This window comes from Cynocephalus volans, chromosome 10 (genome assembly GCF_027409185.1).
Source record: "Cynocephalus volans isolate mCynVol1 chromosome 10, mCynVol1.pri, whole genome shotgun sequence".
Classification (NCBI taxonomy): Eukaryota; Metazoa; Chordata; class Mammalia; order Dermoptera; family Cynocephalidae; genus Cynocephalus; species Cynocephalus volans.
Window position 1 is genome coordinate 34,374,855 of NC_084469.1, and position 25,275 is coordinate 34,400,129.

At 51.3% G+C, this 25,275-nt stretch overlaps 1 protein-coding gene and 1 non-coding gene across 5 annotated transcripts; one reads left to right on the forward strand and one right to left on the reverse strand.

Moving 5' to 3' along the window:
• SLC13A5 (solute carrier family 13 member 5) lies at window positions 1-25,256 on the reverse strand. 4 transcript variants are annotated; one of them, XM_063111823.1, is made up of 13 exons: window positions 25,155-25,256; window positions 19,387-19,515; window positions 18,974-19,110; window positions 16,294-16,430; window positions 15,071-15,239; window positions 13,431-13,553; window positions 12,890-12,892; window positions 8,974-9,186; window positions 7,936-8,036; window positions 6,901-7,019; window positions 4,355-4,516; window positions 1,347-1,484; window positions 1-132 (listed from the first exon to the last, which is right to left on the reverse strand). In XM_063111823.1, the coding sequence occupies exons 1-13, from the start codon at window positions 25,254-25,256 to the stop codon at window positions 1-3; spliced, it is 1,665 nt and encodes a 554-aa protein (XP_062967893.1). The 4 variants fall into 4 exon arrangements, with proteins under 4 accessions (XP_062967893.1, XP_062967892.1, XP_062967894.1 ...); XM_063111822.1 differs by having other exon boundaries at window positions 16,294-16,481; XM_063111824.1 differs by lacking the exon at window positions 19,387-19,515 and having other exon boundaries at window positions 16,294-16,481.
• Window positions 22,252-22,360, forward strand: LOC134389786 (U6 spliceosomal RNA). Its single transcript, XR_010024760.1, has one exon. It is a non-coding gene; the product is annotated as a U6 spliceosomal RNA (small nuclear RNA).
• Window positions 25,257-25,275: the final 19 nt, after the last annotated feature.

Here is a 25,275-nt window from a genome sequence, read left to right on the forward strand (position 1 = left end):
CTAAGTCTCAATATGTGTCACATTGGCCCAGGCAGGGAAACGATCCAAATCAAATATGACCCGTCCCCAGGTGTTGACCGCCAAAAACACACAGAAGACTCCAGTTATGTTCATCATTATTCCTGTTTTTATCTGGGAAAAAAAAAACAGGGTCAGAGTCAGCACCCTCAGGTCTGCAGGGCTGTCAGAACAAGCACAAATGGGACACCGGGAACTAGTTTTCTTGGAGAGGAGGACAATGGACCAGTTTGCTGGGCCTCAATGTCCCTGTGCCGTGCTCTGGGCTCCCCTCACCCCCAGACAGAGCAACTTCATGTCCACTAAGTATCATCAGGGCTCAAATCACCCCTGGGGAGTCAGGAGGACAGATGCATTCTCTATGCCCATTCTCACATTTAGAAAATGACCTCAGGGAGGTGACTGAGGCAACAGCTGAGGCCACTCAAGGAAACAGTGGTGGAGCCCGGGGTGTGACTCTAGATCCAGTGCTCACCCCAGTGCCTGAAGCATCCCACAAGGATGGGCCAGCTTCCTTGTGAACCCCTCTGGCTCTCTCTGATGCCTAATGCTCTCAACATGACTTTGATGGCCTGTTGTAGATTGTTTACTGGGGATTAGAATCGGGTTTGCAGTCCATGGTGTCTGGGACCCACCTATTTGTGAAAATGCTCCATGGCATCCCAAGGACACCCACTGGAGGCTCTGAGATAAGGAACACCTGATGGGTCCAAGATGGGGACCTTCATTTCTGGCTTCCTGGGTTCACACACTTGCCTCTTCCTGGTCCCAGAGCTGCCCTTCTTCTCCCATCAGAGCTGACAAATCCAAACCAGGCCTGAAGAGTTCTTTTTGTGGCTACATTTGTTTCCAAGGCATCATCTGCTCCCAGGCACTGGTCTCTCCCCCCTCGTTGCTCCTACCTCTTCAGACACCTCTATAAACCTCTTTCACTGTCATTAGCATCCTCCCCATCTAAGCCCTGCCCCTCCTGACTGTCCTCATGGGTTCTTGCTAGGTTATGGAGTCCATCCCTGGCCATGTGTGCTCCAGACCCCCACCCCTTCCAAGTGCACAGTGAGGGCTCCCAGTGCCTGCATAGGCTTCACCAGGTGGGAGAGATTCTACAACCCATCTCAGAGACAGAACCATCTATAAAGTATGAGAGCATCTCAAAGCAATAGAAAAGCTACATTATAAATGCAAATAATGAGTATAGGTTTGGACATTCGGTGGTATTCCCAAATCGTGTGATGTCATTTTGAAACTCACACATCATTCATAAACGGGGCCCCCCTAGGACAGCAGCATCATAGTCTGATAGGAGGAAATAAAAGCAGCTGTGTTACCATATCAGAAACCTTGAGGTGGCCGTAGGCGAACACAATGGCGTTAGGTGGGGTGGCCACAGGCAACATGAAGGCAAAGGACGCACTCAGGGTACAGGGGAGCATGACGTACAGTGGATTGAGGCCGATGGAGCGAGACTGGGGAGAAACACAGCACTGCAATGTCACAGCACAGAAAACAGAAGCTCCCAGTGCCATACTTCTGAAAAGCATTTCCTGAATGCACCAGCATAAGCTCCACCCTCTGTGCTTTTGTCTGGCTGGTTCCTCTACCTTCTGCCATGTCTCTGGCTGATACCACTACTGAACCCTGAAGGCTGAGCTCAGAGCCCACCTTCCCTGGGAGGCCTTTCTGAGCCCCTTCAATTCATTCAACATATATTTCTTGGGCACCTACTATGTGCCAGAGACCATGCTGGGCGCTTAGACTGCACTGAATCTCTCAGTGCCATGTGCACGTATCTGTCTGTCTTGTCATAGACTGAAAGAGCCTAGAGGGCAGGACCACAGCTCCTCACCCATGTAGGCATCTGTGGAGGTATGTGTTTTTGCATATAGAATTTGGCATCCACCTTTTTTATTCTCCATTTTAAAGTTCAGCCACATCTAACAGCACCTAGCACAGAGTAGGCACTCATTAAATATTTGTCGAGTGAATGAATGAATGATATAATTTAATCCATAATATCTATTAAAATTAGTCATTTATCATACAGATTTACATGCACATGAGGGAAGACACATATGCAAAGATGTTCACTGCAACAATGTAACTGCAAAACGCAGGAAACAGACTCAATGGCCATCAATAGCAGGATGGTTAAATAAAATATGATGTATACAAACAATGCAATAGTATGCAGCTGTAAAGAAGAATTGGGTACATTTTATAAGTACTCCCAAAAGTTCGTGGAAAAATAGGATTGAATGATAATACAAAATTTTCCATGAACTTTTTGAAGTACCTTCATGTGTGCTAATATGGAAAGATTTCAAAACCTATGGTTAGATAAAAAGAAAAAATTAATGTTCATAGCAGGACCATAGAATGATCCCATTTGTTTAAAAAAGAATGTGTGTGTGTGTGATATATACAGAAGATACCTAAAAAATTAACAACAGATGTCTCTAAGGAAGAAACCAGAAGATTAGGGTCTGTATAATTCTCTGTATTATTAGGCATTTTTTAGCTATATATATGTATTGCATTTTCAATTTAAAAAATTATACCATCAGCATGTTCATATTTTATTAAATACTCTTCAAAACTGTGATTTTTAATGGCCTGATAGTAATACATTGTTTGAATAAATGATAACTTATTTCACCATCTCCCTGTTATTATGGATATATTTTTATACTAAGTAATTTTGTGCCATACACCGTTATAAATATGCTTGTAGGCATCTCCGCTTATTTTCCTAAGATATTCCCAGACATGAAATTGCTGAGTCAAAGAGTATGTGCAGGTTGAAGGTTATGGTCCCTCCTCTTGATAAACAGCCCTCTGAAAAGGCCGTACCAAGGTACACTCTCTGTGGGAATAACTGGGTTGTCCCAGGCAGGGCCCAGCTGTTCCCTACTCTGCCCTCTTCCACCCACCCTCATTTCCCTGGCTTTGGGTACCCCATGATGTATGCACCGCATGTTGCTCTGTGACTCAGCTGGATGGCCACCATCCTTCCCTTCCCACCGGTGGGTGCTGCGGCAGGAGTATGAGGGGCCTTGGAGGTAGCTGGGGGAATCCTACTTGGGGCTTCTGATTCTAGAAAAGCTTGCCTTTAAGGGACCCTGCTACCCCTCTGGTTAAGTCCTGCATTTGTCTGGTTGGGGCCCTCCATGATTCATGGCTAAGGCTGGAGACAACAAAGCCAGTGCCTTTGCTAGGGGAACAGAGGCATTACCACCGCATGCCCAGCGTCAAAAGCTGCTCCCCACCGAGGGCAGGAGGAGACAGCCACCTTGCTATTTGTAACACTTTCATCTCCTTGATATTTTGAACTTTCATCTTCACTTGGAATGGAAGGAAAAAGCCACTTAGGTTTGCTTTTTATACATGTGGACACCCAGGCAGCTGAATGGAAATTTACCAACTTCGATCCCATGTTCGGGCCCTTTGTAAGCCTGTCTTCCCAATCCAGAATAACAACGGCCTGTCCTATCCTCATTTTGCAGTCTACAGCAGCTTTTCATAGCCCTCATCTTACTTGACCCTCAGCACACCTCTAGGAGGAAAGAGCTTAAGTGATATGTTAAGGGAACTCAGGTCTTCTGACTCCAAGCCCAGGGCTCTTGCCAGGCCACCCTGCAGTCGGCACTGCTTCACAATGAATGACAGAAGGAAATGCAAGAAAAGATCACGACAAGTGCAAGTAAACAGAAAAGCTCTGCTTTCTCCTCAGTCCCAACTCAAAAACACGCTTGCCCCCAGAACAGAATGTGTTAGCCTGGCACTCAGGAGCCCCTCCTCCTCCCCCAACTACCCCTCTGACCTCAGCCCCCATGGATGCCTCATCCCTGGGCTCACCAGCCAAGGCTTCCAGGAGCCCTCAGTCATGGGCTCCATTCCCTTTACCTGGGCTGCTCCATCATCCCACAACACCCCCTTCCCTCCTATTCCCAAGCCCACCTCCCCCAGGGCCTGCCATCCTCCTGCAGACCTCCCACACTCCTGTGCCACTTGTTCAGAGATTATGGCACTGCCCACTCTTCCTCAGCACAAGTCCTGTCTCCCCAGCTTGAAAAATAAGGCAGTTAGATGTATAAAATAAATTGTGAGCACCTGTTCCATGATTGGTGCTTTGGTAAGCACAAGGGATACAAAGAGGAACTGGCAAAGCAGTGAAGGCAGGGCCAGGACTGCCAAGGACACACAAGTCATGTTGAAGCCAGAGCCAGATGCAGGTGTCCAAAGCCTCTCTAAGAACCCAGGACATGGTCACAGGTTGTGGCTTCCTATGAAATGATGCCTAAGACCCCCCACCCCCACCCCCTGCAGGGTTACTTACCATGGAGGCAAAGATGGGCAGGAACAGGGTGGTGGTGGCCACGTTGCTTGTGCACTCAGTGAACACGGCAACGAGCAAGGATAAGATCAAGGTGATGGCTGCAGGGGACACCGCATGCAGGGGCTCCATCTGCTTCCCCATCCACTCGGACAGCCCCGAGGCCTGGGAAGCAGTGGGAGACGGTCACCTCAGGGGTCCTGGCTTACAGTTCCTGCAGGGCCAGGGCAGTTCAGCCCACCCTCCCCTCCTGACTCTTTCCCTGCACACGTTCCATACGTGATCTCAGCCATCCCTGCAATGTTAATTTCCATCCTTATTCTGAAGTCTCCTAAATCTGTATTTCAAGCCCAGCTGGTCTAATATCTGGATTTAAACATCCATATGCCTTCTAGAAATTTCCACCCAGATGTCTCGTGAGCACATCAGACTTAACACGTCCCAACCTGAATTCATCCTCTTTAGCCCATAATCTGCTTCTTCCTCTGAGATCCGTGGTTTGGCAAAAGGACACACCATCCTCCTGCTGTCTAGCCCAGAAGGCTGGGAGTCATCCTGGGGAGTTTCTTCCCCCCCCCCGCCCCGTTCTTGATACCCCATCAGTCACCAAGTCACGCAAAGCATCTCATGTCCATCTTCTCCTCCCAGTCCCCCACAGTTCTTGAAGTTTAGGGGAGTGATTTGGGCCAGAAATTGAGGATTTAGATTTGGGCCTTTGGGCTGAGAAGAGATTGTCCAGGAAGACAATGAAGAGTAAACAGAAAAGAAGCCAAGGACAGAGCCTTGAGGAACAGAGGAAAAGGCACAAAGGAGGCTGAGCAGGAGCAATGTTAGAAGGAAAGCAGGAGAAAGTGGGGTTTGTGGGCTAAAGGATATTTCAATAAGGAGAGAATGGTCTGGGGAGTCCAGAGCTCTGAGATTGAGTCAGAAGAAGACACAGAGAGACAACTGGTGCTGCTCCAGCCCCTACCGTCCCAGCCTCCACTGCAGACAACAGAACAACCTTTCTGAAGTGCGGCTCTGACCACGTCTGACCAGTGGCTCTACTGCCTTCAGAGTCAAGTCCACACCCCCTGTCTGTATTCAAGGCCCTCAGGGAAGTGGCTTCTGCCAGCCTCACCAGCCTCATCTTCTACTGCTCCTCACGCTTTTCCCCTTGCTCATGTGTCACTACTTTCTGAGATACCCGTCCAGATATGTCCCCTTCCCTAGGCTGTGAAGTCCTCAAGAGCAGGGACCGTATCTCAATCTCCTCTATAATCTCTGTGCCTGGCCTAACACTAGGGACATAATAGGAGTGTTTCATAAATGAATAAATTTCAGGTGGAGAGATGAATAGATGGATGAACTTGTTCTTCAAAAAAAATGTTTATGCACCTGGCTCTCTCCTAGATGTTCAGGAAACAGCACAAGTCTATGTATTACATTCAATTCCTGGATGTGTAGAAAAATGGATGGATAGATGGATGGATGGATGGATGGGTGGATGGGTGGGTGGATGGATGGATGCATGAATGGATGGATGGATGGATGGATGCATGAATGGATGGATGGATGGATGGATGGATGGATGGATGGATGGATAGGTGGATGGATGGATGGGTGGATGGATGGATGGGTGAATGGATGGATGGATGCATGAATGGATGGATGGATGGATAGGTGGATGGATGGATGGATGGGTGGGTGGGTGGATGGGTGGATGGGTGGATGGGTGGATGGGTGGATGGATGGATGGGTGGATGGATGGATGGGTGAATGGATGGATGGATGGATGGATGGATGGGTGGGTGGATGGATGGATGAATGGGTGGGTGGATGGATGGGTGAATGGCTGGATGGATGGATGGATGGATGGATGGACAGATGGATGGGTGGATGGATGGATGGATGGATGGATGGATGGATGGAGAGATGGATGGATGGAGAGATGGATGGATGGAGAGATGGATGGATGGGTTGATGGATGGATGATAGCAGCACCAAGCTAGCTCATCCCTCCCTCTCTCTGGCTCATTTCTTTCCCAGGAAGGAGGAAGGGAGGTGGGGAAAGTAAAATTTGGGTGCATTTCCTCCCAAAAGCTGTTCCTCTTCTATGCTGCTACATAGTTAGCTAGAAATAAATTTTGAAATTTTGAAACCATGTCAACAATGAGTTCAGCAAGTAGAAGAACAAAAGGAAATGATGAAAATATTCATGAGGACTTGAAAGAAAGATTTTCCCAGGATAAATCAAAGCACAGATCACTATTACCAAGCCCCAAAGCAGGCCTGACAGCATCCTCTGCCTGTCTGGGCTAACCAGAGTCACACAATCACTCATTTGTGCGGTCATTCAAAGAATACTTTCCCTCTTCCAGGCACTGTTCGTGGTGCAGGGCTCCTAGACGACAAGACAGAGTCCCTGTCCTGGAGGAATGTGCAGCTTTGTGGAGGAGACAGATACAGAGACACACAAGCTGGGCTGGAGGAAGGGAGTACAGCAGCTCTTTGGCCAGCCTCTTAGAGGAAGAGGGGAGCACTGGGCAGCCTGCAGCTGCAGAACTTACCTCGCATCCTTTAGCCAAAGCAAAGCCACCGCCCAGTAGCAGCACAATACCCCAGGGTACTTTCTCCTGTGTCACCTTCCAATCCAGCAGTGCAGGGGGATAAAATGGAGTTTTCCTTTCTGAGAAGAAAGAACACACACACACACACACACACACACACACACACACCAGCAGCATTAGAAAACAAAAGAGATATAATCAAGGGGGAATAAACCCAATAAGGACAAGGAGGTACCATCTCATACCTGTAAATTAGCTAAAATGTACAATAATTATTGTACCCATTGCTGGTGAGGCTATGGAAAAACTATTACACACTCTGCTGATAGCAATATAAATTGGTACAACCTTTTTGAAAAGCAATTTGAGGCTGGCCGGTAAGCTCAGTTGGTTAGAGTGTGGTGCTTATGACACCAAGGTCCAGGGTTCAGTTCCTGTACCAGCCAGCCACCAAAAATAAAGCAATCTGGCCATGTATTTTAAGAGCCATTAAGAATTTATGTTCTTTTACCCCAGCAACATCACTCCTAGTAATCTATCCTAAAGAAGAAAATACCCTCAAAGAAAAAGCTATGTACAAGAAAACATTAATTTAAAATAATAAAAATTCAGAACAGCCAAAATGTTCCATAACAGAAGAATGGTTATAATCCCTCAATGTAATATAATGTCATTATTAGAGAAAATAAATTTGAAGACTAGCAACAGTGGGAAAAGCTTACAGTGTAATCCCTAGCAAAGACATGGAATTCAAACTGTGTGTGTTTTGATTATAACCATATAATGTATATGCATATTAACAAAGTCTGGGAGGAAGAGAGAAAACATAAAATACTGATAGCATTACAGGAAATTTGAAACGTTTTTTGTTTCTGTTGTAATATAAATAAGATTTCAAATATTCAACAGAAGAAGAGATTTTGCACTAAGCAATACCTAGGGAACATCTCAACTTCTCCAGGCCTTTGTAATCTAGCTAGTCCATTCCAATAGGATGGGATTTTCTCCCTCCTGAACCCAGAAAAGGAACCTTACCTTCTTCTGTCTGGCTGCAGAAATTGAACTTGGGCTTCTCTGAAGGCACAATGAATAGCAACATGGCCACAAAGATGGCCACGGTGGCGTCTGTGGCATACCTAGATGAGGAAGAGCATGGAGGATTTTAGTGCAAGCTCATCTGCTACAGTGACAGTCACCCAACAAACCTGCTCTAACTCTGATAGTTCTGTATCTAAATGCTCCTACGTAAAGAAACAGGCTCAACGAGGTATGGAAACTGGAGCCCTCAAAGCCAAGCTCAGGAGGCAGGCTTCTGACTGAGTGCTGGCTGGAAACCAAGACCTTGTCCACATTCTTGGACACCAACTTCGGGTAACCCTGAACAGCCCACTTCCCTCTCTCAGCCTGCACTGCTCCATGGGTGAACTTCGTGGCCTCTTTTGTACAAGATTCTCTAGAATTTTGGGTCCACCAGGGCGATCACAAGGACTCTGGTGCTGAACCAAACACACCTTCCTTGTAGCATAGCCAGCAACAGGCAGCGACTCACCCACTGCTTCTGCCTTTTCTCAAGCTTTCTTCCATTCTGGCAGAATCTTAGCCAGGAGAGAAACTACATACACCCCCTTTTGCCAAGTCTCTAAGAAGCTTCCTGACCCTTGGATGTGTGTCTTGGGAGGCACTTGCCCAGGTTTGAAGAAAGATAACAAAGGAAAGATGGCAAAGCAGAGATTTGGAAACCAGAGCTTTGGGGGCCCAACTCTTAAACCCAACAAATCTATCACAGCTCTGGCCACCTGCCTGGCCAAGTATTTTCAGCTCAGCCTATCGGGGGAGGAGAGGATGCTGCAGAAACGCATCTGTGGTCCAGTCATGAAGATTGGTGAGAAAAAAAAAATGAGTCAAGCATCCAGCAGAGTGCTCTCTGAAACCCAACTCCAGAACAAAGAAGTGCCGCAGCCAAGCAAGGGGCCAGCCCTGGACTTTCCTCTCGCCCCCTGCAGCCGCAGATGGCAGCATTCAGGCACCAGCGCCCTAAGCCAGAAGGTTCTGCTGAACAAATGAATGACTTACTTTGTCTCACCCTCTGCCCAGGCGAGCGACAGCCAGCCAGGCATGAAGCCAGGGTCTCGGGAGAACCACAGGACGACCAGCAGGAGGAAGCAGATGAGGACGTTGACCTCGGCAAAGGAGAAGGGCCCCAGCTTCCTGTACTCCGCCAGCAGCACCTCGTAGGCAGCCTTCTCGCTGCTGCTCCTCTCTAGCCCGCAGCCCCAGGATTTTAAGCTAGAGAATGCAAAGATGGGAGAATGGCAGGGCAAATTGTTTGGTTCGGGGCTGGTCAGATGTAGCCTGAACTTTGCGCAGCAGAATGTGGCCGAAAGACACATGGTGCTGCCTCGCCTGTGTGGGCCTTGAGCTAGTCCCTTCCTCCCTCCCTCCTCCTCTTTCTCTTTCATCCACCTCCCCTGCCTCCCACGATGCAGTGGGAAAGAGTCTCTGTTGAGAAACGGATCTCTGTGTGCCCAGTACATGCCCCAGGGATGCCCCCAGAGGAGGCCCAGGATGGTACAGGTGAGGTGGCCAGTCTCAACCAGGTATCAGGGACAGCAGAGGCAGCAAAGGAGAGGATGGCTAGGAGAATGGGAAGCTGAACAGAACAGAGGAGGGTGCAGGAGGATAGGACTCAGAAATAAGCAGAACTGAGGCCATCACTGGCAAAGGGGACCTGGCAGGTGTCTGGTCACCTGGAGACCCACTGCTCCAGGGTCACCTGGGGGAAGACCATGAGAAGTTCTGGAGCCTGCTGGAGATGGGACCAGAGCTCCTCCTTACATGCTCCCCAAGTCTTTCTCCTCTCACCTTGGCCTGGAGCTACCTTCAGTGGTGCTGGGATGCCAGCCCCCATCACTGAGAAAGCTCAGGAGGGTACAGGGAGCAAGGATGGGTCCAGGCAGCCTGGGTCAGACAGGAGCAGATGTGTTCTTGTGTTTCAAGGAGCTGGAGGGGTACGATTAGGGATCCAGAAGACCCTGGGGTTAGCAGCAAGCGTAGCTAGTGCACGAAGGAAGCCAGCCCAAGCTGTGCTCTCGGTGGGACCCCTAGGGACCAGTGCCCATGGCCAATGGTGCCCTGAAGGACCTCCCCTAGGGTAGTGTTGGCAAAGGGGCAGAAGGAGAGGGGATTCTTGGAGGAGTTCCAGAGGGTAGCTCAGCTGTGGAGAGGGGGTAACTGGGGCCACTAGTGCACGGGACGCAGGCCCTGAGATATTCTCTGAGGATTCCATTCACATGCTCTGGCCACTGTGGGTCTGAGGAGGTGGGCGAGGCCAGGAGCAGTGTCCCTGTAGAGCCCTCCTGTGAACCACCTCTGAGAGCATGAGGGCCATGCCAGTGACCATGACACAGCCTGGAGCACAGAGACACAAGGATGTCAGGACACAGCCTCCTGGGGTGCTCGGGGTCAGGAAAGGAGGTGGCACTGATAGGATCTCAGGTCTGCACAGTCAGCCAGGATCTTCCTGCTGGACAAAGGGACAAGGCTGTGCATCCCAAAGGTCACCCACCAGGGACACCCTCAAGATCATCAGGCATGGGGATGACTCTGCTGGCATGGGAAAGACCCTTCTGCCCTCGTACCCATGCCTCCAGAGTCTGTGCTCTACCAAGCACCAATCTGCTGCCACCTGTCATCCTAGAGACTCTGGGGCTGGGACAGGAGCTTCAGGTTTCCAGGATAAGTGGTGGCCTTGGTATCCCTAGTTGCCCAGCATGGGACAGGCAGTAAGGAGCCCAAGCCTATGTCTGGGACTGATGGCACATCCCCAACACAGTGGTTACAGAATCTGGGGCTGTATCAAGTACGCAGTCATCCGATGTCAGTCCCCACAGTGGTGCCACCAAGCCTCCCGGCCCGCTTTCGTTCAGCAGTTACACTCTGATCTCTGGGTTAAATTCATCTGGTGACCACTGGGCTAACACAAGATACAGGCAAATGGATCCAGTTGGCCTATGGGAGCCCTGGGGTTGGGGTGGGAAACAAAGTGTCCTGCAACAGAATGCCCTGCACTGTGATGCACCACAGTGAACTTGGACTGAATATGCTGCAGCGCCAAGGAGAGTGGGAAGGATCTGCAAACCCCCACATGCCTCTGCCATGACGGGGGTCCAGAAGAACCCTCATCCCTATTTCAGGGGGTGAGCCTGGTTGGGACAGCCCCTTGGCTGGATGTGGCTCACAAACTCAGCAAGATACTATTTTTCTGGATTAGGCTAGAGGCCAAGATCTTGACATTGTCTCCACAGTAATCCAGATTTGGAACTCAAGTGAGAACAAGATGTGACAGTAGAGGTATTTCCTGCAGCTGAGACAGGTGCTCCCTGGCCTCAGGTGAGTGGTCCAGGAGGCCATAGCAGCATGCAGGGATCATCAGGTCCTGGTATGTGACAGGATGTGGCCTGGGCCAGAGCATTGCTCCCGTCATTCAAACTGAGTGTAAAAAGCTGTCCTCTGTTCCAGATCTGAACCTAAACAAGGCTACCTATCCCACCACGTTACAGGTCTGAGCTAGTGTGGCATATCGGAAAGGGGCAGGACTGAACAGCAGCCCTGCACCCCCCAGGAGCAGGCTCTGCAAGTCCTGATGCAGCAGGCGCTCTCCAGGCTCCCCGCTGGTCAAGGAACTGAGGGGTGGGGGTTGCGCCAGGCTCGGTGAATCTCAGCTCCAGGTTCTTGGCTGGGAACTCTCAGGGGTCTGGTGTCCAGGTGCAGCTAGATGGGAAGATGACGATGCCCTCATGGTCCTGGGGCCAGGCCAGTTCCCTCCTCTTGCTTGGTAGTTCTCTTGCTTGCTTTAGGGCAATGCCCAGGCCGCAGCTAGTGCTGCTGACACCTAGTCATGCCCAGGTCTGGAGGCTGTCCAGGGCAGCAAACCTCAGCCTCCCCAAGAGAGCATGTAAATAGTGGGGGCCAGACTGCCTGGGTTCCAATCTCAGTCCCACTGCTTCCAAGTTCTACAACCCTGTGTAGGCCATTTAAACTGTCCAAGCCTCAGGTGCTTTATCTGTAAATTGAGAATAATAATAATAGTACCCACTTCACGGGTTACTGTGAAGATTGCGTTCATATACAAGAGTGCTTAAAAGAGTGTCTGGCACATAATAGGCCCCCAATAAATGTTGGCGTTGTTATTTCTTTTGCCCACAAGGAGACACAGATGCCCACCTGCAGCGGGCTCAGGGGACTGTTTCCAGATAGGCCCACTAGCTGACTTTTGTCCTGGTGCAGATTCGAGAAGATTCATTAAGCAGGGCAGACAGCTGCTGTCAAAACCACGCTGGACAAGCAAGCACCCAGGGCAGGGCAGCGGGGCGGGGGCAGTGAGCACTGCCTTATTGTCATTGTTCTGACTGTTCGGAATGTGTAGGGCAAATTTTTAATGGCAGTTTTCAGAACCGTTCCTCCTTCAGAAGAAAACTTAGTAAAAGGCCCATCTTCCCCATTAAATCACGGGTTTCCACGGGTGCTTTTGCCTCCCAGCTCTGAGGTCTCTTCCCTGCGGTCACACACACCCCTGTCTTTATGTGGTTCAAGTCCCTGTGATCAGGGCACAGAGCATACGCACTTCTCTCTCAGCTAAGAACTTTCTATCCCAGGGTGACACAATCACCTTGGCACTACCGGTAAATGTTGTGTCTTTTAAGTTATTTTAAAATAACTTTTCTAAGGTATTTGTCAACTGCATGTCATGGTTTCTGTCCAAAGTCTGGATGCCGTCCAGGGTGACCTTTGGTCAACTTGCCAGAGTACTGGGAATAGGACGGCAAACTTTCCAGGACAGGCACACTGCTGAGAATATTGGTGGCATTTGGTAAAGGGCTGGGTTTGCATTGATTTGAACATTATCAGGAAGTTTGCTGTGACCTGGCCTAGCGGACCCATGTGACCAAGTGGAAGTGTGTCCAGCAGTGTTAATCTGGCATGTAGGCACAAGCTTCTCTTTAATGGCTTTAACCCACATTGATGACACACCTGCTCTTTCTCCACGGGCCGGGAGCTGTGCTGGGTGCAGTGGTCAGAGAGGCCCTGGAGGAGCTCATGGCCATGGGGGAGGGGCGGCAGTTGAACACACAGAACATACTGGAAAACAAGTACCCTAGGATAGGGCAGGGTACCCTGGGATATGCCCAGGGGCAGCTCAGGGGAGCCAGCAAGAGATTCTTCCAAGATGGAAATAGAGGTGAGGGGAAGTCAGAGAAGGTGTCCCTGGGGAAGCAGCATCTGAACTAGTCTTGAAGCCCTAGGAGGTGGGAAGGGAGGAAACAGCATTCCAGGAAGAAGGGACAATATGTGCAAAGGCACAGTGAGCAGCCTGGGGTGGTCAGGACAGGAGGGCAGACTAGTAGGAGATGGAGCTAGAGAAATAGGGCCAGACTCAAAGAACTTAGTAGACTCACCTATTGAGACTGAGGGTTTTTCTGCAGGCACGTGGCATGGTTAGACTCTTTGTTCTGGGAGCAGCTCAAACTTACCTGAACCCTGTATAAATACACTGGAGCCACAGCCAGGCTAACAGCAGCATTATCAGCATGTTGGGGAAGGCGAATCCAAACCAAGAAGCAAAGTTCACGAGGTCTTTGCTGTCAGGAAACAACCTGAAAGGAGAAACACTGGTCCACACCTGGACCCAGACACTGAGCTGTGGGCGGCGGGCCAGGCCCATGTGTGGAGACCGAGCAACTGCTGGACCCTGAGCCCTGAGAGGTGGGCCTGTGGGGGGGGCCAATGTGGGGGCCCCAGAACATGGCCGTGGCACAGGACCAGGCTGAACAGTGACCAACTGACCCTTCGATGGGTGCAGACCCTGCTGAGAATCCCATGAAAGTTATGGCCCATCCTCCAGAAAAGTACACCTTGTACACACATTCACGTAATTTATCCAACACCTTCAGGGGCCCACGGGTGCCTCAGAACTCTCACCCTGTGGGTTTCTGCAATGGAAGGGCCCCATTAGGAAAGCAAATCTTAGGGTGGGACTGGAAGATGTTTCCTGGGGGCTGGAGAAGGGTCAATTCTGGCCCAGGCTCTACCTCCCATCCCAGGCTCTGCCAGTCCCAAGGGCTGCCCCCTTTAGCTCAAGGGTATCAGCGTAGACATGGAGTTTTCCCTACTTAGCCCAAGCAGGCTGCTTTTCCCAAAGGAACTTAAGGGAGAACCATAAGGATATCATTATGGAAACAATCCCAGGATCAAAACAATCTGGTTGTTGAGCCTCAAGTTTTTGCCCAGACAGGCTCCAGGCCTATCCTTCCCACCTCCCAGCTTCTGCACCAGCCGCCCTCCCCACCCCTGTCCAGAGCTCTTGTCTGCCCCGTATTTTTGTTCCTGCCCAGTACAACTCGTACGTGCCTCAGTTAATGCATCTGTTTACCAGACCTGCCTGGAACCCTCCAGACATCTGCTGCCCTCAGCAGACCATGAGTATCCTGTGGGTGGGACCCAGGTTTCTCTCCCTTTTGTGATCCCAGCCACACCCAGCACAAGGCTGAACAAAGAAATGGGGTCCTCGTGGCCTGTGTCCCTTTGTGACCAAGGCTGGAAAGTTCCAAGCCACCCCCGTGGTTCACCTGGTGCCTCACAAGGGGCTACGTCACCTCAAGGGCAATTTAGTGGGGTATACATAGTGAACCAGAGGTGAAGCAACAAGTGACCCAGGCCCAACACTTCACACCATCAGAGACCCCAGTGTCACAGGCCATCACCATTCACAGCCACAGTCGGTGAGCCAAAGGCAGGAGAGCTTTTAGGGGTAGCTATATTCTGCAAGTTTTAACCAAGGCTCCTGGCATCTGGGACTACATTGTCATCTCCCATGACTTCAGCTCAGAGCTCAATCCACATTCCCTCTCTGAGCCATAATCCCTGAGCCCAGGAAAGGAAGGTGGGACTCGTCCCAGGGCAGGAAGCAGCCTTGATGTTAGCTCTCTAGCATTAGTTCCCCACCCCGTCCCAGGGCTTCTGAGTGGGTTCAGGAGTGCCAGGACACAGACATGGATGGGAGAACATCTTCCCACCCCTCCAGGGCCCAACTGAGGAGGAGGGAGAGGTGAGTAGGTCCCTCCACCCTTGGGACCTACTTTGTCATCCCCAGAAGATGTGGCTGGTGACTCACTCATTCATCTGGCCCAGGAGCACCACGTTGGGTCCCGTCCCGGTCAGAGTGGCAGTCCCCCCGATGCTGGCCGCATAGCACACACACAGGGTCATGGCCTTGCACATCCTCTTCCTGTTGGAATCCTCCCGCTGCCCCATGGCAGGGCCTTCAAAAATCACTTGGTTCCCTGTGGTAGGCACACCGCTGCTAGCTGAGCCAGTCAGGGGGGCTGCCCACCCAGTAGAAGCTCCCGCCTCTGCTGCTAACCCAAGAATTGGGTCATCCAGCTCTGCCAGACCCCTTCACGTGCCTTGCTCAGCCACCAGTTCCAAGTGCAGTCTGGCCCCATCTGCCTTCCCAGAGTCACCTCCCAAGGCTTCCCCAAGACTCCTCCATGTTTCATCCAAATTCAGCAGCTGAAAACACATGCCCCTTCTTTCCTGCCTCCTTGCTGTTGCTCCAGCTCTCTCCTCCATCTAGGGGGTATCCAAATTCATCTCAAGCGCCTTCTCTGCTGAGCAAGGCCTCTCCCTTTTCTGAGCTCCCTCCGTGTCTGGCTTAGGGCATTCCCGTGGCTTCCCAGAGTCAGGTGATTTGTCCAAGGGGCTCATTTACACTGCCCCACCAGGCTCAGTGAGAGTCTGCGGTAGGAATGTGTCTGGTTCATCTCTGTCGCACCAGGACCTCACCCATGGGCTGGCAATCAGGCCACCAGCCATGGGCCCTGAGCCCCTAGGGCTGGGGTGGGAAACAGAGCAGAGAACAAAGCAGATGCTCTCTTGCCTTTCCTGAGCTGCAGCCTAGCAGAGGAGCAAGCACGGGACGCAAACCCCAAGACCGGGGGAGCAGAGAGAGGAGGGATTTGACCTGGGAGGTCAGACAGGCCTCCCTGAGGATGAGTAAGAGTAGCAGGGGTGAGGGGCACTCAGTAGATGCTCAAAAGACACCCACATGAATGATCAAATGAATGCTTACTTGTTTCTGTGATTGGTGGGAACCGAGGGTGGAAACTGTTGGAAGTTTTACTAAAGGAAATGCAATGCTCTAAGCTCTACTAAAGGACCTACCTTTTAAGCAAAAACTCACATCCCTAAAACTGATGAAAACAGTATTTCCTAACTTTTTTTTCTCTCTGCGTGTTTAAAGGAAGGTTCCAGGGAGCTGGGAGGGAGAAGGAGGCGGCCAAAGTGTTTAGCAATAGAGGGGAGGCTACCCCTGTGGTGCCTCGGCCAGGGGCTCACCGGGCAGCTCACCGGCTTTGCCCTTGTCTGCCAGCTCCAGTGCCCCCAGGCCGGCCTCGGTGGCTGTGCTCGTGGCCCCCATCTGCTGCAGCACAGCCTCCACGATGGGCACCATCATGGCCGTGGTGGCCGTGTTGCTGATCCACATGGACAGGAAGGCCGTGACACCCATGAAGCCCAGCATCAGCCTGCAGAGGGGCAGGGAGGAGAGCCAGAGAATCCCCCACCCCACCCCTGCATCCCCAGGGAGCGACTGGGGGCTAGTTCACTCCTGCAGGGATGCGAAGGTGCCCGGGCCAATGCAAGACTGGCCGTTCCAACAGGGGACCATAGTTTCAGTGCCTCCCCTCCCACCCTCTTTCTCTTCTTTCTTTCCCTCCTTCCTTCCTCTCTCCCACAAATGTTACTGATGTCTGCTCTGCTGGTTGCTAGGGTCACCAAGAGGCCTGGGCATTGTTCTAAGGAGCTCCCTGCCCAGCAGGGGTAGCACCGGCAACCAGACGGTGCCAACTCAATATGGAGTTTGCCCTAGTATGACCTAAGGGTGTGCTGGAGCAGCCCTACATGCAGGTAAGAAAATCCCCACCTGCCCCCCTGACCCTGCTTCTCCTCTCATAAGTTCAGAAGGGCTACACAGAGTCAGCCTGCAGGGGTGGGGCGGGCCGGGGAGGGAGCTTGGGAAAGTGCGACTGTCCTCATGGCTGATCCTTCCCACCCTGCCACCTCTCTCCCCACACACACTTTGCTCCCCTCCACCCTCCATGGACCAGATCAGAAAAACTGTATCCAGAAAATACTCTCCTTTGCTTATAACACCCCATCTCCCACCCCCGCCCCCTGCTCCCACTCCTGGGAAATTCCTCATAGTCCCTCCCTCGCAGTGCACACCAGGAGGGCTGGCCACGCCCATCTCACCCTCTCTCCCTCCTACACTCATCCCTGTGCTGGGTTCAGAGGACCAGTTCCACATCTTCTCTCTCCTTAGGCCATGAGCAGGGGCAGGGCCTGATTCTTCTCTGTGCCGCCTGCACACCCTAGCTGTATAGGCCAGGAACAGAAGGGGCGTGGAGAGCTGGCCAAATACAACCCAACTGCTCTTGGTCTCTGTGCCCTCTGCTGTCAAGCTCCTCCTAAGGGCTACTCATTTGCCATAGGGTAGGATTCTGAAGAAGGGACCTAGGACTGCACAGCACCAAGGTTCAAGCAAGTGTCTATACAAGTTGACTTCACAGGTGGACCTCATAGACCCATTAAAACAAAGGCTGGAGTCCAAGCTAGGAGGAGGTGAGAGTTTGCATGAATGCGAGTTGTCTTAGAAGGACCATGGCTTCTACACGATGCTTCAAGGCACCAAGGGGCCTCCACACACAGGTCACCCTGGGACAGGCAGTGCCATGGACAGCTGGAAGCCAAGCTCAGAAGAGGAACCAGGTTGCAGGAAGGAGCAGAGAAGTGCCTGGGAACTTCTTGGACTTGGAAGCAAAATCTCTCCAGACACTCCAGAATGAAGCCCGCTGCGGTGGCCTCCTGCCTGCCGATGGAGAAAAGCTGGCCACTCAAAGGACCTGAGAACAAGAATTCTGAGGGCCCTAATCCACTCTCCTGAGGTCTCACATTTCCAGAAAATGCACTGGATTGTGGCTTGACTCTATAAGCCAATCACCAGAGGGAATCAATGCCTTGCAAGGTAACAGGTAAGAGAGCCACCAAGTCCTCTGCTTAGGGGAGTCTGAGGCACCCAGGTCTGTGTGTGCTCAGGGCCTAGCCCAGTCCCTGACACAGGGACATCTCAGGAGGTATCCACTGTGCACTAACCAACAGCTGACTTCTGAGGGCTGGGCTGAGGATGCCTCGTCACTTAGGGAGCACATTGCCCCAAAAGAACAATGCCTCCTGACTTCCTAATTAGAGGGGACACAGGCCTTATCAGAGAGGCTGGGTCCAAGCCCCATGTGAGCGACTGTCAGCAAATCACTTCACCCCTCTCTGCTTCAAATTCTTCATCTATAGAAGGATGGGTGGTAGGAATAACACCCAACTGCCAGAGTTGTGGTGAGAATTCAATGAGATGGTAAATAAGGTCCCAGCATCATGCCTGGGCATTGTAGACAGTCACTATACTCACTATGAGTATGGGTGTGACTCTCGACTCTGTGGGATGGCTGGAATGGCCTGTGTGCTGAATGGTGGGGGAGAAGCTGAGATACTAAATGATATGGGGGAGATGAGGTAAGAAGCTTCCTTGTAGGGTGAATAGATATCCTAGCTTTGGAAAGATGTCCTTTCTGCTCCTCCTGAGCTGGGCAGTTGAGCCACCTCTGGCTTGTTTTCCCCACAAATTCCTTATCAGGCCTGGCTTGACCCAGCCTCCATCCAACTAGTTCCCTGTGGAATCCTGCAGCTGCCTCCCCAGGAAACTTCCAGACCTGCAAGGACTCCTGCTGACCAGTCTCCTCGGAATTCAGAGAACCCTTACCTACTGCAGCTCCCCTCCTGCCACTGCCACCGCCACCGTGCATGTACCTGGTCTTCCCAGCTAAGACAGTAACCTGCCCTTCCCAGGGGCCAGCCTGTCAGGCCTGTGGCCAGCCCTCACCAGTGGGTGGCCTGGTCTATGCCACACCCTCCTCCCTGGGGGCCCACACAGAGCCATGTGGCAAGAGAGAGAAGGTGTAATTACTGTGCAGGCTTGGCCCCCACCCAGAGGAGCGTGCGCAGGGCAATCCTCTTGTGCAGGTTCCAGCGCTCCACAGCCACGGCCACGATGAGACCGCCCAGGAACAGCATGTTGGTGTCCTTCATGTACTGGACACACACCTGGAGGGTGGCATGGATGCTATGTCAGGGCTGTCCCCTGGCCACATGCTGCTTAGGCCCAGGACCACCCCAGTCCCCAGAGACAGGCAAGCAGGCCAGATGCCAACTTCAGGGGCAGCTTGGCGTAGGGACACAGGCTCGAGTGGTATGTCCATGCCAGAGAGAGTCCACAACAGGGCTTACCTGGCCACCCCCAGACCCAGGCAGCTCAGAGGGGCCTGGAGGATGAGTCAATGGGAGAACCAGGAAGTCATAGGACCCCCTGGATCTGCTCACCTGCTTGGAGTCCAGGATCTGGAAGAGTGGGAAAAGCAAGACAGGCAGGAGGGAGGTGACAGCCAGAGGGATGACTTCTGTGCACCAGTAAACAGCCATGAGGATGATGACGTAGGCACACCTGACAAACTGAAGAGGCCGCCCTGAGGCTCGGCACGTGGCTGCCGCCCCCGTCCCCACCAGGATGCTCGCACCCTCCGGGTCATCCTGCTCCCCGTCCCAGGTCAGTACAGCTTTCCAGGTTCAGGTCAGTGAGGAGAACACAGGACCTAGCACCAGGAGACTCCCGTCCCCACTCCCACCCCTCCGGCCTGCCTCCCCGACCCCAGCAAGCTCTTTCATCTTTTCAAATCTTGGATTTGAAGGTGACTGCACCTCTCAAAAGGAAAGAATATGAGCAGGAGGACACAGAAGAAAGGAAAAAGGAGGAGGAGGAAGGGAGATGAGGTGGGAGAGAGGGAGGAAAAGAAAAAAAATACCATTTTAATGACCTGCTCTAAGTACTAAACAAAATCATTCTGCAAAGTGCCATTTTTTCCATGTGTTCTCTTTCAATCCTGCCTCCGTTTCTCAGCATTCTAAGATTAGTCGTTTTTTCATATGGTTACATAATCTTCATATTGGTTTTTTAAAACAGAAAATATTCCATAAGTTTGACAGCTCATTTCGCTTCTCCTTGGCCCTCCTGAAACTGAGTAATGTGGTTTCTTCTCTGTCCTCAAAAGGATGCTCTGATCACCCGACTTTATTCAGCTCTCCTATTTTTAAATTGCTCCTCAGGAGAGGCTCCCCTAAACACCTCCTCCAGTTCCTGGTACCTATTCCTAATGTCTTCCTCAAAAGGCTGCTCCAACTCTCCCTGCTCCCAGCTCATCCAGAACATCACCAGCTTGGTTTCCAAGGGTTTTTGTTTGCTTTTTTTATTTGGTTTTTTAATTGCAATTGAGAAGATGGTGCTTGGTGTTTTCATTAGCATCTCTCTCATTATCAAGGTCTCAAACTTTACTATTTGTATTTAATTGTGTGTGGATTGTCCTTCAGATCCTTTAGCCACTTACTGGGACCTTGGCTTTGGGGTGGGACAGAGCTTGGTTCCCGTGCCAGCACCTGCTGCCCAGGCCCCTTACTCACTATAGGACTGTGGGTAAGTAGTTTAACCACCTTGGCCCTCAGTCTCATCACCCACTGAAATGTGGATAACAATACCTACCTCCCTAGGTTGTCTTCTGTTTCATCAGCATTCTTATTATAGTCTTGTCCTTATTATAGCCTCTCCAATTAAATCATTCGCCAAGACCTATGACTTCTGCCTTGTTATTGCTGGCCCCTTCCCCACTCCCGCCTTCATCCCAGACCACTGCCTTTGCTCAGGTCTGGATTGCTGCAACTCTCTTCTGATTTAGTCTTTTCATATCCATCAATCCACACCGTCCTTCCTCTTTCCTTTTTGCAAATATGATCATATCACCTCCTTGCTTAAAAGTCTCCTGTTGCCTTGAGGACAAAACCCAAATGCCTTAGCAGGACTTCCAAGACCCTCTGCAGTGGACCAGGCCCTGCTGACCCCTCCAGCTCCACCTCCTCCCCACTCACAGCCCGAGCTCCAGCTACCCCACAGCACTTGCAGTAACTAAGGTAGATGCTCTCCCTCCCGCAGCCTCTTCCTCTCACCTTCTCCCTTGGCCTGGAGTGAGGACTCAATGCTCAACTCAGCATTCCTTTTCACCTCCCCTGACCCCCTCTGCAGTCTGATCTGTGCCTTTCCCTGAGTAACCAATCCCCAGCAATTAGCACACTGGATTTTCATTGATCCTTAAGTCTCCCCACCACCACCACCAAACAGTAAGCAACTTGAGAGTGAAACAGCATGTGTAGACTTACTCTGACCTCAGCATCCAGCATAGGCCTGACACTTAGGAGATTCTCAGCAAATGCTTATGAAGGAATCAGCCAGCATTTGTGTGAGTCAAGCTCGGACAGCCCTGCTGGAAAAACGTACCTACACACTACCACCGTTTATCATCACCCAAAAGAACATGTGCGATATGCATGAAACATTGCAGCAAGACTTAGAAATTCTTTGCCTGGGTTGTGCTATCAGTCATTAAAAAACACATCTGTCTTCAGCATCTCATGAACAGCCTACGTCACCTTCCTACGGTGTAAAGCAGGGTTTCTCAACCTCAGCAGGTTGACATTTTGGGTCAGATGATTCTTTGTTGTGGGGCTTGCCCTGTGCGTTGTAAGATGTTTAGCAGCATGCCTGGCCTCTACCCTCAAGATGCCAGTGGCAACTCTCTCCAGTTGTGACAACAGAATATGCCTCTGGACTTTGCCAAATGTCCCCTGCTGTGGGAGGAGAGAGGCGATGAGGCTGGTTGAGAGCCCCCGGACTAAAGGCAGAGCAGTGGTGTGGTTAAAAGCCCCGGCTGTGACAACATGCAGCCCTGATCGATGTCCACTGTCTGCATTGTCTGGCCTTCAGCACTCACTAACTTCTCCAGGCCTTGATTTCAGGGGTGGACCATGGGGGTCAGGCAATAAGAGCGCGCATTGTAGGGAATTTTAAAACAATAATATATATAAAAACAAGTCTGCTTCTTATTATCATCATGTGATAGCAATTCTAAACAATGTCATTGATAAATCACTCCTCCTGTTCCCAATCCCAGCCCCTCTCTCCCCTTATTTCATGTCCTCATCTGTAAATGGAGGATTTCAGAGTGTCCCTTCTTAATGTATGACACACGGAAAGTCCTCAGTCATTTTTTACTATCTAAACTTAGAAGCAGTAGGTGGCACATGTAACCAGATTTCACTGTAAGTTCCTGGAGGAGCCAAAATAACCATTAGAAAAGAGGATGGATGCTCGCTTCGTCAGCATGAATACTAAAAAATTGGAATAATACAGAGAAGATTAGCATGGCCCCTGTGCAAGGATGACATGAAAATTCGTGAAGCGTTCCATTTAAAAAAAGAAAGAAAAGAGGATGGGACAAAGGCTAACTGTTCCCCCCGCCCCCATGCCACTGTTAGGAAGCCCAGGAGGTCCTCACCCCTGAATAATACCAGTTGACAAACTTGACCGTCCCTCATCTAAAGTGCTCCTCCCACGGTGTCAGTGGAAAGGCAGAATAGGCCGGGGAATGTTAGAGAGGTCTGGGGAGGGGGTGGTAACTGTGAAAAATGAGATGAATTCTACCTACAGAGGAACTGGCTTCTTGTGCATAAATTCAAAACAGTTCCCTGAAGCTGAGAAAGTGTCTGGAAAAGCAGACAATTAGATTTAAAAGTCAGCACCCAGCATAGAGCCTAACACATGGGCTTCATAAACAGATATAAACAACTGAATGCACATGTGAACAAATGTACAACTGAATAAAACCACAGCCCATTATCTACATAATCATTAACAAGGAGGGGTGTCCCTGACACATTGCTTAATGAAAAAATGTAAGCAGAACATATTCTGCGTGTGTGTGTCTGTGTGTTTGTGTGTGTGTGTGTGTGTATAGGGAGAGACAAGAGATTAATTGATTGGTTTCTGGAAAGATATCCATCAAAATATGAATAAGTTATTGGATTTGAGGGTATTTTCATTTTTACTTATACTTTGTAGACATAAAAAAAGAATTTTTTTCAATTTTAATAAAATAAATAATACAATAAATGTATAGCTTATTTTATTAAAATGACTTTTTTTTAAAAAAGGACACAGAGAAAGGACAGAGAAGGTGGAGAAGGCCAGGAGGGAAGGAGGCCAGGAAGGAAGGTGGAGGAGAGGAAAAGAAAAGGGGGAGGGGCGCTGGCAGAGGGCACGTGTCCTGGGGGACAGTGCTGCCCAGGCTGCAGAGGTCCTGCGTGCCGTGTACCTCTGGGTTTCCTTGCACAATGGGGTGGCTGTGTAGGATGGGGGCAGGGAACTCTTCAGTGGTGACTAAAACAGAGGCACAAATGGAGAAAACAAGAAGACAAGAGTCCAGGCTCCCAGTCACCCAACCCAGGGAGGGAAATCATGTGAAGGCAGCCTTTGGAAGGGCTCACTGGGGTCTCCTCTTTTCTCTCCCTGTCCCCACTTCAGGGCAGCTCACTGACACACACACACACCAGAGTTGGAGTCCCTGCTTAGGGCCCGCCTGCACACGTGTGTGTGTGTGTGTGTGTGCGTGTGCGTGTGCGTGTGCGTGTGCGTGTGTGTGTGTGTGTGTGTGTGTGTGTGTGTGTGTGTGTGTCAGGGTGGGAGTGAGGTCTCAGTCACACTCACCTGAAGCAGAGGTCAGCCAAGCTACTATAATTATTCTAGGGAGCATCACTCCCTACTAGCAGAACTAAAATCACAGCTCTGCTGCCTAGTTCCCTTGCACCGACAGTAACAGCCCCAAATCTCTTTCTACAGAGGAAATGTGTCTGTTCACAGTTGGTGTGGCATCTGAAGAACCACCACAGTTAAAAATCTGCTGTCTTTGGACTTGCAGCACCTGTGCTCAAGCCCACCAAGGGCTCCTCCCAGTCTCCCCCCGACCCCCATCCTAGGAGCCAACATAATGCCTTTTGATACTCAAAGGCTTAAAGTGTCAGAGCCAAGCCACCTTGCCCATTGTACAGATAAGAACAGCAAGCCCAGAGAGCACAAGGACTTGGCTAAAGCCTCAAGGATGAGTGAATGGTGTAAGTTCTGTTCTCTTGTAGGTTGGCCTCCTGACACCCCAGAAATACACACACAAACACACAACCCCCCAGGGCTGCCCCCAGAGCATCCCCTGAAGGGTTCCTCTGTTTCCCAAACGTGCTCGGGGAGGGGAGGAGGGAGCTGGAGGTTTCCTGTCTGAGCTGAGAGTGAAAGAGGGAATGAGGAAGGAGCAGCTAGCAGCCACAAAAGGCTTCAAAGGGCTCTGGTCTCTGCCAGACTGGCTGTGCACAGCCCCCGGAGCCTGGGCTCAGCGCCGGCCCTGCCCCCACCCTGCGGCCAACGCCATTCATTCTCTCCCTTCCTCCCCAGAGCACTAGGAGGCCAGGGCATGGGAGGCAGCTTCCCAGCAACCCCGGGTCGTGCCACCCAAGGCGTGAGCTCTGGGAATGTGTCCCGCCTCCTGCCACAGCCACAGCAGGCAGTGGGCAAAGGAGGCCAACCGGACCTGCCTTTCAGCCTAGAGAGGGACTTTAACTCAGATGTGGCCTCCCAAGTTTCAGAGCTGGAAAAAACTGTGGATCATAGGTAGTTGGAAAATTGAGGTCCAAAGAAGGGCCAGAGAGTGGCAAAGACAGCACCCAGGATCCATCGAGGTGATGATATAATTGTGTAGGTTCCTGACTGACGCCTGAAGCCACCCACAGTTGGGACGTCTCCATTCGCCAGGGGAAGGGAAAGGAGAGACAGGAGGAGGAAAAGACAAGCGCCCAGGCTCCCTGTGGGCGAGGGGGCGTTTGGAGGGGAAATGTAGTTATGCATCCTAAGCCGGGAGCTGAGCCTATGAATGGGGTCTGTGTGGCTAAGATCTGTGCTCACTTCTGGGCTTCTGTTTGACCTGACGGCCCTTGCGCCTGGAATTTGCGAGCCCAAGGTCGGTGCGCCCTGGGGTCTTCGTGCCCCTCGGGATTCTTTGCTGCGTACTCCAATCGGGCTCCTCGAGCTCCCGAGTGCGCGCGCCCCAGGGGGGCGGTCCCCGCCCGAGAATCCGTGCGCTCCAACTCAGTGCTCCCGGCTTCGGTGCCTCTTACTGGGCACCGGACGCCCGGGATCCGCGGGGCTGCCCGGAGACGCAACTGACCTTGGAGGGCATCAGAATGATGAGTGGCAGCAGCAGGAGCGGGGTGAGGAACAGGATCACGAAGGACTTGAACTTGGAGATATAGCTCAGCGCCGAGGCCATCTCGCGGGAAAGAGACTGG